The sequence below is a fragment of the Myotis lucifugus genome, unplaced genomic scaffold, assembly GCF_000147115.1.
Source record: "Myotis lucifugus unplaced genomic scaffold, Myoluc2.0 scaffold_94, whole genome shotgun sequence".
Lineage (NCBI taxonomy): Eukaryota > Metazoa > Chordata > Mammalia > Chiroptera > Vespertilionidae > Myotis > Myotis lucifugus.
Window position 1 is genome coordinate 3149857 of NW_005871142.1, and position 13768 is coordinate 3163624.

Genomic DNA, 13768 nt, shown 5'->3' on the forward strand with positions numbered 1-13768 from the left:
CCCTCTGCCCAGGTGGCCAATGTCCCACGGCCCCTCCCCCTGGCTGGCCAACTTCCCAGGGTCCCTACCCTGGGCCAGCGGGCCCTCCACTATGGCCATGATCACCGGCCAGGCCAAGGAACCCCACCCATGCACGAATTCATGCACCGGGCCTATAGTTTTTACATAAAAATATATGAGCTTGGGTGGAAATATTTGCAAATCATATAAAATATTTTATATCCACACTATTTCAAGAACAACTAAAGTTCAAAAAGACAATTCAATTAAAAAGTGAACAAAGGACTTGAATAGACATGTTTTCATAGACAATATACAAATGCCAATAGGTATAGAAAAAGAAGCTCAACATCCTTAGTTATTAGGGAAACATTTCAAAACCACAGTGAGATTTCACTTTACATTTATTAGGATGATTGTAATTTTAAAAATGGAAAATCACAAATGTTGGTGGAGCTGTGAAGAAGTTATAATCCTTGTACATTGTTGGTGGAAATGTAAAATGGTTCAGCTGCTGTGGAAAACAGTTTGGCATTTCCTCAAAAACTAAATATAAAATTGCTATACAACCCAGCAATTTTGCTCCTAGATATATACAGGATGGGGCAAAGTACGTTTATAATTGTGAGTAGGCAAAACAGTTTTTCTTGTATTATTAATTACTGTATTATTTTCCATATGAACAACTGTAAACCTACTTTTGCCCCATACTGTATATACCCAAAGAATTGAAAACAAGGTCTCAAACACTGAGTTTTCATTTCAGTGTTATACAGAATAGCCAGAAGGTGGAAACAACCCAAATGTCCAACAGATAAATGTATGGGCCTACCTTAAAATGGAATGTTAATATTCATCCTGATTAATATCTGAAAATATAAAGCATTGGGGGTAACTCTTAGATGAAGCAGTAAATAATAGGATAGTCTTTACTTGGATTTGTTAGACATTATCTTTCCTATATAATAAAAGGCTAATATGCAAATTATCCCCTCAACCAGGAGTTCGACCAGGTGCGGTGCCAGCTGGCCAACCATCCAAGGCCCCTCCCCCCAGCTGGCCCTGCTCAATCTGATCTATTGGGGCAGGCCGGCCAGATCCCACCCGTGCACAAATTCATACACTAGGCCTCTAGTTTATTTTATAATTTACATGATTATTAGTTTATAATTAAGCATCTGTGTTGTAGTTTATGTCAGAATATAGTTGAGAATTAACTAGTCTGAATGTATGGCTCAGATTTATTATATTAAAGATGTGGGCTGTTGGTTTGAAATGAAAAGTGAAGGTGTATGTTAATAACAGAAATTTTTGACCCCAGATCAAGTAATACACTTATCATTTTAAGCATCTTTGGGTCTGTCTTAACTTTTAACTAAATGCCTCCTCCCTTCACAATACCTAAATGTGATATTTTAAAAGTCGATTCAATAGGCTACAAACAGTGGGTTATTTAAGTTTAGCAAAGTAGCATTATGGTCACTTTTTAATAATATTATTTTCCTCTCTGTCAGTTTGGGAGTTTGGATCAAAAATTAGCCCTGGCTACTCGTATTCGTGGTCATGTTCTACCCTTGGCCTTGCAGATGTATGGCTGCCGTGTTATTCAGAAAGCATTAGAGTCTATTTCATCTGACCAACAGGTAATTGTAAGTTAAGACAAAATTTTTGTATTTTTTCAGTTTTTAAATTACTCATACAGTAATCTTGGAGTGAAATATTACATGTTTCCAGTTAGACTAAAAGATTTTTAAACTGTCTTAACAGTAAGTTGTTAATTAAAAGTTATACAGCAGCCCCAGCTGGTTTGGCTCAGTGGATAAAGCGTTGGCCTGCGGACTGAAGGTCCCAGGTTCGATTCCAGTCAAGGGCACATGCCCGGGCTGGGGGCTTAATCCCCAGTGGGGGACATGCAGGAGGCAGCCAATCAGTGATTGTCTCTCATCATTGATGTTTCTATCTCTCTCTCCCTCTCCTTTTCTCTCTGAAATCAATAAAATTATATTTTAAAAAAAAATGTTATACAACAGATCTTTGCTCTGCCCTCTATTTTCTTCATCATTTCATCTCTTTCATGAAGATATTTTATTACCTACTGTGTGATAAGCAGAGTGTTAGACAGTGGGTGTTTTTGCTATCACTTGCTTATTTGATTTTCTGTCATATCGGGAATACATTTTACTATTTCCAATGTTTATTTGGATTATATTTATACTTCTATCATAAGAATGAAGTTTTTATAAATCTCACTCAACAGGAAAAGTAACCTAAGACTTAACAAGATTTATAATTCTTTAAAAGATCATCATTTCATCTCTTTCATGAAGATATTTTATTACCTACTGTGTGATAAGCAGAGTGTTAGACAGTGGGTGTTTTTGCTATCACTTGCTTATTTGATTTTCTGTCATATCGGGAATACATTTTACTATTTCCAATGTTTATTTGGATTATATTTATACTTCTATCATAAGAATGAAGTTTTTATAAATCTCACTCAACAGGAAAAGTAACCTAAGACTTAACAAGATTTATAATTCTTTAAAAGAAGATACATATAAATTAAATGGGAAATATACCGTGTTCTTGGATGGAAAAATCTAAACATTTTAAGTTAAAGGATTAATGCATTTTGAAAATCACATACTTGGAATTTTTCTCATAACTGATGAAAATAATTTTTAAATTGAATATATGTTACAATGGGGAAATATCAACAAATTTGATGATGTAGTACCTTAGACCTTCTCTGCAGTCTCAGACTGGTATAGATACTTTAAAGTTATTTTAAGTTTCTTTAATATTTGAAAATATAAAACTCTTGGGAGTAAGCTTTACATGAACCAGTTAATGAATAATGGTATTGTTTTTGGAAAATATATATGTATTTTTTATTGATTTCAGAGAGGAAGGGAGAGGGAGAGAGAGAGATCAAAACATCAATGATGAGAGAGAATCATCTGCACACCCCCTACTGGGAATCGAGCCCGCAACCTAGGCATGTACCCTAACCGGGAATTGAGCCATGACCTCCTGGTTCATAAGTAGACGCTCAGTCACTGAGCCATGCTGCTGGACTCATGCAATCATTTAAAATAATTATTTTGGGGAAGAGTAGTGCTAAGTAGAGAAAAAGTTCTGAATGAGTTATATTAGTTGTCAGCTGAGAAAGATGAGTAGAAGATGTACACAGTGAAGATAGTTTAAATATGGCCAATTCATCACTAGGTTATATTTCAGCTAGTATAATTCAAATTATAATCTTGCAAAATGTTTTAGTAATTTTCACCTTATTGGCTTCTGCAAATTATACTTTGTGGGGGAGGGTTAAACTTTAATATGAGAAAAACTGCAAACAAAATTTTTATTATACTTTTGTTCTCATTTCAATATTTGTAATCCTGTTATGTTGTTTGATGAGGCAGTTATTTAAATGTCATCTTCTCTTCTGCAGAGTGAAATGGTAAAGGAGCTGGATGGTCATGTACTCAAATGTGTGAAAGATCAGAATGGGAACCATGTTGTACAAAAATGTATTGAATGTGTTCAGCCACAGTCACTACAATTCATCATTGATGCTTTCAAAGGACAAGTAAGATGTTTTTTTTTTTGGCTTCTACCTAGTTAGCAGGGCATTATTTTAGATTTTGAGTGTTAACACATTTTTCATCAGTCACAAGATAATTCCCAGTACTTTCACATAAAAAATAGGGGACAAAATAGTGAATGTACACTAATTTCTGCCTCTGTTACAGAGTGAATCAATACCTTCATTTTTTTGAAGCTGAGAAATAGAAATATGAGTTTAATTACATTACTTTAAGAAGTAAAGATAATCTCTGTTAGAATTGTACACTAATTTTTTTCAAATTTCTTGGGAGACGAGTGAGGAAAACTTAAAACTTTATAATAAAAGACAAATATTAATTAGTAACTAATACATTGTAATTAATAGTTTCTAATTACAGTGTGCACTGTCCTCACCCCACAGTACATTTCTCCTCATTATTACATGTCTTTCATCTTCTGTTTAGGTTCCTTTTAATCAAAATATTTGTTAACTCTTAAATTGAGCACCCCATGGATTAATGCAATTTGAAAATCACATTTTTAAATTGAATATGTGTTACAATGGGAAAATCCAAACAAATTTGATGATGTATTAAATGTGAATTCCCCACCATTTTATTTAAATTAATTCAGCGTGTCAGAGAAAGGAAATTTTAATTCTTCCCATTTTTTTTTAAGGTGTTTGTACTTTCAACTCATCCTTACGGGTGCAGAGTGATCCAGCGCATCCTAGAGCACTGCACTGCAGAGCAGACTTTGCCTATCTTAGAAGAACTCCACCAACACACTGAGCAGTTGGTCCAGGTATAAGCTCCCTCATAATATGAAATGTTTATATATATATATTTAAATGGTTCTGATTTATTTTTTTTAAGATATAATAATTTTCTTAAGTTGATACACTGTAGAAACACAGTGAGACAAAAGCTAGTGTACTCTCCTGACTACATACTACTGTATTTTTTAGAAAAAATGGTTAATACCTTTTAAAGAATAATCATTCTTAAGGAATGACTTAAAATAAATTTTAAATATCTGTACTTAGGATCAGTATGGCAATTATGTTATTCAGCATGTACTGGAACATGGTCGACCTGAAGACAAGAGCAAAATTGTTTCCGAAATCAGAGGAAAGGTCTTAGCCCTGAGTCAACACAAATTTGCCAGGTATTGCATTATTTTCTAATTCTAAGGATCTTTCAACTCTTTGGTTTTTATTAGTAAGCACAGAAATGCATATAGACCGTAACATTGAAATATAATCTTTTCTTTAGTAGAGTCAAAAAGTACATGCAGAACATTGCTTTTATTCTTAAAGAATCTACATGACAAATTTGTTTCTATTTCTGAAATCTGTAGTTAGAAAATTATGTCCCCAAGACCTCTGAGTAAATGCAAATTTAATTTATTTAGTGCATGTTTGTGAACGTCTCAAACCTTATTAATAACCTAATTTCCCCGTTTTAAAATTATAATATTAATTACAATTTAATTACGATTTTAAGAGACCCATAATTAAACTTGTGGAAGTCCAATATGTGTCCTTTTGTGATATCAGTTTGTTTTAAAAGTAATTGTAAGAGAATTACAAGAGATTCCCATCTTGATTCTTCTCTCTTCCAGTGTATTGAGTAAATTCTTTCAAAAGTCAAGGACATTTTGCTTAAAAGAAAAGAGTAACAATATAGTTTTTTTGTGTGTGTGCTTTAATTTTCAGCAATGTAGTAGAAAAGTGTGTTACTCATGCCTCCCGTGCTGAGAGAGCTTTACTGATTGATGAAGTGTGCTGCCAGAATGACGGTCCTCACAGTGCCTTATACACCATGATGAAGGACCAGTATGCCAATTATGTGATTCAGAAGATGATTGATATGGCTGAACCTGCTCAGAGAAAGATAATCATGCACAAGGTAATATACTTAATAGCTCTGAAAACAGTTGATTCAATTTGTGTGGCTTTAGGCTATGCATCTAATTTCCCTAGGCTTTAATTTTCCTTATATATGTTATAACTGGGGTGGTGGTGGAATGTAATGATACCCTGATTTTAGGTTAGTATAGTGTACCCTTTATTAAATTCTTAAGGTAAGGTGCTCAGTAAAATCAGATTCATTTCTTATCTGTTTATCTACCTTTAGCATTGTTCTTCCCTTCCCCGTCTTATGTCAGTATACTTGATGTGCCATTTTACATGGGTCGAACATTGATTTTCTCAATAACGTAATAAATTTTCCAGGGACAGAGTTTATGTTTGTTTGATTGTTTTAAATCAGTTAAGTTGTTTTTTCTCTCTATCTTCTTCCTAGAATCTAATAATTTTGTAAAGACATCAAGTTCCATAGGAAAATCTGTTAAAAAGAACACTGGAGGAAATAATACTTAAATATCTTGATCTTTTTCTAAATTTAGTCATTTAAAAAATGGAACAACATATGTAACCTCTTTGGATTCCTCTTTATATTAAAGAGAAAATGATCTTGTATGATCATAAATATTTTTGGCCTTCTGATTTTTAACATTTTTCAGCTGATGTATTGATTTTCTACCTTTCAGAAAGAGAGATAGAAATATCAATGATGAAAGAGAATCATTGATCATTGCATGTCCCCTACTGGTACAAGCCCACAACCTGGGCACGTGCCCTGACTGGGAATTGAGGTGACCTGATTGAGGTCAAAGCTGTCTGGGCAATTTCTAATATTTTAACTGTAATCAGCAGTGCTTTATATGAATGTCTTTGCATAAATGTTTTTGTAAGGAAAATATTTAGAGTGGAATTGCTGGTAAAGGTATGTAAACATTTTAGATTTTAATAGGTACTGCCAAGTTGCTCTCAGTTTGCACATCTATTTAGTCAGTATATGAAAAGGGTACCTGTTTTACGTTTATCTCATAACTACCAATTACTTATAAAGTTCTTGCCGATCTAAATGGGAAGGTAATATTATGATTTCTTTCATTTATATTTTCAAACCTATTAGATTTTGAGTGTTAACACATTTAGTAAGATATTGAACATCTTAAATGTAGCAGCCATCACACATCTGACCATTTGCGTATGTTTTCTGCTTTATTTTGAATTGCATTTTTGTCCAGCTGTCTCAAGTTGTAAGATTCTGCCTTCCTAGACTGTGGTAGCTCACTAGAGATACTCCCCTGCTGCACTTAGAGCTCCTCTGCGATTCTTTGAAAATCCCAATTATTATTCTAAATTACTTGGCTATGGGGCACTTTTTTTGAGAAATCAGAAACTAAAAGAACATATCCTAAGCAGATTATTTGTTTTTCAGATTCGACCTCACATTACTACTTTGCGCAAATACACATACGGGAAGCATATACTGGCCAAGTTGGAAAAATACTATTTGAAAAATAGCCCAGATCTAGGGCCTATTGGAGGACCACCAAATGGAATGCTATAAAGAAAAAAGAGAAAGAAGATAATGTAACCATAACCACGTGAAAAGAACGTTTCTTTTGTGAATTATCAAAACACAACTCAACTATGAATCTTCAAAATTTTTTTTAAAGCAAAACTATTTATTGACTTTATTCATCCATTTGTAAATTTTTTAAGGTTCTTGTGTATATTTGGGGGGTGGGAGTGGTGAATTATAAATGATATTTCGCCCTGAGTGGAGACCTATCAGATTGGATTGCTGGCAAAGCACAGAATGCCTGTATATGATGTAACTGTATCAAAAAAAGCTGTCACATATTTTGTAAATTTTTACCTTGTAAAGCCACAAAAATAGTTTTTAAAGGAAAAAGTACAGTATTCTTTTAATAAACTGGCTTGCAGTCTGGTAGGTCTATGGACCCCATAGCACAACAGGTTTATAGAGATGTATATAGAAATATAGTCATTTTTTTTTTGTCCTTTGTGTGAAGCCTTTTATAACAGATAAACAATCAACTACATAAATATTATTAATATTTTTAAAAAGTTAAGTTGTATTTTGGTAATTCACAATCTATCATGCAAATAAAATTCAGCAAGTAAGATAAGAATTAAATGATTTGAGATGAAAAGAACTTAACATTATTTACAGTGGATGTGGTTTTAATCAAATACTGCCCTAAAATGTCTCTGGCAATGTACAGAAGTATTGTATATACTTAACATATGTAATTGTTGTAAGAGATAGAAAAAAACAAAAAACAAAATCATGGTGACACTTCCATCCAGTTAAGTGCACTAAACGGAAAGTTAAGTCCCATTTTAACTTTTCGGTTTGGTTTGCGATGAGAAAGAGTGGAAATTTGTGTATTGTTTTGCTTAGAATTACAAGGACATGTTGAGGAAGTGTTGAGCTTTATTTTGCTTTTTCATAGTAGATTTCAGAAAGTAGGAACCAGATAGAGGTGAAAAGGGGGCCACTGAAAAGTGAATTTGATAGCTCAACATTTAAGCATGATTACATATTCAGATAGCCTTTTTTGCTTCCTATAAATATATGCATTGTGTGTGTAGTAATAGATGGTAAGTTTACAATTTGGAAAAGCAAATCTTGTTTCAGTGTTTATTATAAAAGCCTTGCTAATTTAGTAGTAATGCTTTCCTTGGTTGTACAGGTGTACATTTGTAAACCATCATGCTGTAAATGGAATTTGTTTTATCTCTTTGGGAAACATTTGCATTTTAGTGTACATTTATGTCCCCGCCCTCTTTGACCTGGCATATAGTGTTGTATAATGTAAATTTATTTCTCCAAATCAAGAGTGATTTTTTAAAATTTTTTTATCTTTATATGATTTCAGAAGTATGAACCAACTTTCTTTTTATTATTATGAGAAACATTTTGTTTTATAATATAGTTAATATGGACATGCTAGGATTTGGATCCCTTTCAAGAAGTCAGGGTATTGTGCATAATAGAAAGTATTGGACTGAGATATTTGGTTAACATGGTGGCCAATGCTTTTTCCATCTTATTAAATGTGATGTGACTTTTTTCTTTGTACAGAAGAGTACTGTATTTTTGGATAGCCTACTCCCAAGTAAGAGCAAATCTGTATGATAACATTTTTTTCTCTGGACATAAGACATAACAGTAACATGATGTACATTTACAAGCGGCCTTATGTACATTTCCCAACAATCTTTTTAAGGCAAAATTGTGACCATATGTGTATAATTAAAATCGTTTTTAATCCTTTGCCTATGAAAATATTTTGGAAAAAAAACTTGCTTTGTATATTCAGTTTCTGAAAGATAAAGAAAGTGCTTTGTATTTTGTTGAAGTCAGTATTTTGTATAAAACATTTATGTTGACCCACTTATGTTTAGTGCTGAAAACTAATGAACCATGCTATCTCTTTAGATGGAACATGTAAGGGATTTTTACTAGGAAGTCTGCAGAAGAAAAGCAATCTTCTGAGCACAATATTGAATATAAAGGTTTTATCCCTGAGCTGCTCATATCATGAACCTAAAAATAATGGCATGAAGTTTGGGATGCCAGGCATACTTTTTCATATTTTATTTGAGTTGCTCTTGTTTTTTTAACCCAACATTCCATGTTGAGGCCATTAAATCCCACCACTTGTCACTGTCACTTCTCAGAGTCGCACTGGTTCATCACGTCCCAGTCACAGTGGCAGTGCTTCCCCTGCGAAGCTGCTCTCCCACCTTCTCGCCTTTGTTTTGCCAGCCTTAGTGTCTTGGCGCCGCGTCCAATTTTTGTTCCCAGTATCAATCAGCTCATGGTTTTAGGATCCAAGTTGTCCTTGTTGGAGATTGGTAGTGACTTTCTTGGATTTGCACAGTTGAATTCTGATTTCCCTTTATCCGTAGCCTCTGTTGGCACAGGCAGTTACCTCTGCAGATGAGGAAAGTCCTAGAGAAGAGCACACTGGGAAGCAACCCTCTTCTGGGGTCCTGAGGGTCCCCTGTGTCCTGACAACCTAATCGTCCCAGTACTTGGGGCCTGTTCTAGAAAAGGATGTGTCATGGTAGACATGGTGTGGTCTGCCATTGTTGGTACCCACCTGGGATTTCACTTTTAATAAAAGTTGGCATGGAGCTTTGACAAAATCTGAAAATGGCTTTTCAGAATAAAGGAACTTAACTGGGCAGAGCTACTGAGGCTTCACTCTTGAGTGTCTCCTTTCAACATGGATTGTTTCTGGACCAGTTTGTCTTAAGTCCTGGCTCTTATTGGTTCATATGAAATAATGTTATCTTCACTTCTTTGTATATTATGTATAAATTAGAAAATGAAAAATGTGTGAATAACATTGTATGAAATAAATCTGGTCTTGTGTTTTTCTCTAGATAAATACCCCTTTGTACCTCAGTTTAATTCAGATTGCCCGTTCAAGTTTACTCTGACTTAAGGAAAACAAAAAATATTTTTATTGCATGGCCACCAGTCTGGAGCAACTGATCCCTCTCATGGTATCAGTCCTCTCTTTTGATCAATTTCAGGATTTCTGTCCAATTACATAGAGTGATTATACATTTTGGGTTTGTGAACTCAGAAGTTCAATGCTTTACCCCAGGGTAGTACTAGTTCTAAATCCTTATTGATCTTAAGAATTGAGAATAAAGATACCTAGAACCTAATTCACAACTAATGCTAATGCTATTTCCCTTTTCCTATCCCTTCTATAGCTATTTAAAGTAAAAACCACACATAATTTGATAGCATCCAAAATGGAGATTACATAAAAGGGAAAAGGAATTTTCATTGTACACATTGTTTATCCTCAGTTTTCATGTTGCCTTGATTTGGCTCTATTCTGAGCTGCAGTCAACCCTTATGAAATTGTTGACCTACCCCGGTTCGTAATGATGCAGTTAAGATTCTCAAAAGGAAGTCAATAATACACCCTCCCGCTCTTTGTTTAGTAACCTATGCGTGGTATTCTACTTGCCCTCATGATTGGTTTCTCAGACAGGTTTAGGGGGAGGGCAGAGAAACCCCTAAGGAGCACTATTCACTGTCTACCTACTTAGGAGGACCCGACTAACATATCTGAGGGGGAGCTGGTACCCCGACTTTCAGTAAATTCATCTATGAAAACAGGTGAGAAGGAATGGAGTTCTGTGGCATCCGGTGCTCCCAAGGAGGGAGGCAGGCAGGCCTAGGTTGGGCCCTGAGGAATGTGGGCAAACAATCTTCTAGAACAGTGATGGTGAACCTTTTGAGCTCGGCGTGTCAGCATTTTGAAAAACCCTAACTTAACTCTGGTGCTGTGTCACATATACAAAGACTATATTTTTGATATTCATTTTATATATTTAAATGCCATTTAACAAAAATCAAAAAAATGAGTAGGCGTGTCACCTCTACACGCGTGTCATAGGTTCGCCGTCACTGTTCTAGGCCTTGAAGTTACCTGTGAAGGAGGAATAATATCCTGACTGCCCACAGAACATTGGATCTGAGGGCTACTTGATGCCAAGAACCTAACAGATACAGTATAATAATAAAAGCATAATGTGCTAATTAGACTGGATGTCCTGGATGACCTTCCGGACAAAAGCCAGGGCTGCGAGGGAAGCCGGTGCCAGCAGCTGGGGGATGTAAGGCCTACTCTTGCACGAATTTCATGCATCTGGCCTCTAGTCCTATGTAATAAAAGGCTAACGTGCAACTTGACCAACATCGCTATGATGTGCACTGACCATTGGGACAGACACTCAATGGAGGAGATGCCCCCTGGTGGTCAGTGCGCTCCCACAGGGGGAGCGCCACTCAGCCAGAAGCTAAGCTCACGGCGTGGAAACCCCAGTGGGGGGTGGCAGGACTCCTTTCCCCCGCCCCAGCCTTAATGATTTCCCACCCGCCGGTTTAGGCCCCCCCCCCCGGACATTCCCCGGAGGGGTCCCCCGGGCCTCCAAGAGGGCACAGGCTGGGCTGAGGGGACTCTCCCCTGCCCCCCCCCACCCCCCCAGTGCACAAATTTTGTGCACTGGGCCTCTAGTAGATCATACAAGCTTAAAATTTTTGTTGAACTTTACTACCTCCAAATTCTGTAGGCAATTTCTTACTTTTACATTCCAGTGATAGAAATTTTTTTCCTAGTTATTTAACAGGATCTTAAGCCAAATGAAGTTGCCCTGTATTCTACTTGGTAATTGAGGAATTTGCTAAACTAACATTAGTTCAAATTTTGTTGGACATCAGGGTGTAATGCATCAGTTTGGACTCTGGAATTAGAATGCCCAGGTTCCAAACCCTTTCGCTTTTACATTACTAGGCAAACAGTTTTATCTTTAAAGCCTTAGCTTCCTGGTGGTGTAGGAAAGGGAAATGATACCCACCTCCTAAAATTGTGAGGGTTAAATGAGAATATGTGACACACAGGGCCAGTGAGGACTCTGACTCCTGCTGTAGTGAGTTAACGAAAAAGTTTTGTGGTGGTTTTTTTTTTAAATTTGCCTACAGAACCGCCTCAAAACATTTGGTTTGGAGCTCCTTTATGTTTCTGCAAACAAGCTCTTGATTAAAGTTGCAGAAAAATCACTGACTCAGTAGGAAAACTATTGAAGATATGATTAAGTAACTTTACAGCATTTTAATATTTTTTTCTTGGTTCTAATATAAGTAATAGAAGCTCTGCTCAGAGGTATCCGGCTGTCAGAATGGAGATGACAAGGAAATCAAAAGCAGCGTGGTGGAGACACACACACACACACACACACACACACACACCTGCGCCACTGGAAAAGCATGTGAGACCCAGAAGCTGCTGAAATGTCGTGGAAGTCAGACTGGTCAGGACATCGCTTGGTTTCTGCCATTCCTCACAGCCAGCCCTTGAGTCCGTTCCGCTGAGCAGTGTGAGCGCCCCCTCTATTGTGTGGTTATGCTTCAGTGAAAGAGAGTTCTGCCAACAAGTCAATGTTTTGCGGGTTAAAGAGCCACCGTGGATCATTGGTAGGTGTCTGCCTTGAGAGTTGAGCCATAGTGATAGCCAAGTGGGGAAATTTAGAAAGCTGGATTATATGCAATTCCCTTATGGAAATGTTACTGGTTTGAGAGAGAGAGGAAGGGAGAGGGAGAGAGAGAGAGAGAAGTGTCGATGCATCAACACAGTTGGCTGCCTCCTGCAGGCTCTTGGCTGGGCATCAAGTCCAGAAACCTGAGCAATGTGCCCTGACCGGGAATCAAACCGGCGACCTTTTGGTACATGGGTTGACATTCAACCACTGAGCCACACGGCCCAGCAAAAGTCTCCTTTTAAGCACAGTGAGAGCAAATGTCTACAGGCCAAATGCAGAGCTGCGAGCTACCAGTGTGCAACCTCTGCCTAATACAGTCTCAGTGAGGGAATCTAGCTGAGGAGTGAATTTGCATAGGTATCCTGAGGCTGGAGGTAAAGCTCACCTCACACAGGTACCTGCTCCTACCTAACATCACGCCTTTTACAGCCTGGCTACTGTGAGCTCAGGAGTCCCTTCGGAACCCACTCCAGAGTCTCTCCTGGGGCTTGAGATTGCCTAACTTCTCTAAGAATTATTTCTATTTCCCTGGTCTGATGCCAGGTAAAGTGCATTAGTTCACTTAATCGCCACAATCTGAGTTCAGACTGTTTCAGGGATTTCCCCCAGGTTGCATGGGGAGAGGACTGTAAAACTAAGGTTCAAACTCAAGTGTGTCTGCCTCTCCCAGTCCCACGGTCACATCTTCAACATCACTACGGTTCAGGCAGCACTTACCTGTGTGCCAGGTACTGCACTAGCCCTTCACGGTGCTTATTTAATCCTCACAACAACTCTCTGAGGTAAGCACTAGCATTTCTCCAATTCATAGAGGAACAAATTAAAGCACAGAGAGGTTAAGTTACTTGCTCAAGGACACACAGCTAAAATAGCCGCTAAGAATTTGCAAGAGAAAAGTGCATACTATTGCTAGCTGAGAGGGTAAGTAGGTGAGAAAGAACTGGCCTGCAGCTTACCAGCCCTAAGCGCAAGGAATCAGCACTTCCTCCCAGCAGGGGGCTGAGTCACAGCCAGCCCGAAGCTTCTCAAACACCAGGTCCTGGGCAGGAGGACCAGGAAAGAGGGAAAGGGGGGTTTGTGGCAAGCCACCCCACCCTAGGAAGTGGCTCAGGGTGAATCAGCCAGATTACACCTGGGAGGGTGTGGCTGGCATCGGCACACCTACCTTCAGAAGAGCTTCCGGTCCAAGCCTCCAACAAAGGTTGCTCTGGAGACGACCCAGAACTGAGTCAAGAGCACGGGGGG

General features: G+C 37.5%; 1 protein-coding gene across 17 annotated transcripts in view; it reads left to right on the top strand.

Moving 5' to 3' along the window:
• The window catches only part of PUM2 (pumilio RNA binding family member 2), a 72309-nt gene extending 62455 nt beyond the window's left edge, over positions 1-9854 (top strand). For 12 of the 17 annotated variants that reach the window (XM_023756466.1, XM_023756470.1, XM_023756472.1 and 9 more), the window contains 6 exons: positions 1515-1649; positions 3455-3592; positions 4249-4374; positions 4616-4737; positions 5288-5480; positions 6861-9854. In XM_023756466.1, coding sequence (XP_023612234.1) covers positions 1515-1649; positions 3455-3592; positions 4249-4374; positions 4616-4737; positions 5288-5480; positions 6861-6992 — 846 coding nt within the window. In that variant the 3' untranslated portion in view covers positions 6993-9854. The remainder of the gene's footprint in view (positions 1-1514; positions 1650-3454; positions 3593-4248; positions 4375-4615; positions 4738-5287; positions 5481-6860) is intronic. The other 5 variants (XM_023756467.1, XM_023756469.1, XM_006091714.3 and 2 more) reach the window with 2 other exon arrangements.
• The last annotated feature ends 3914 nt before the right edge of the window (positions 9855-13768 follow it).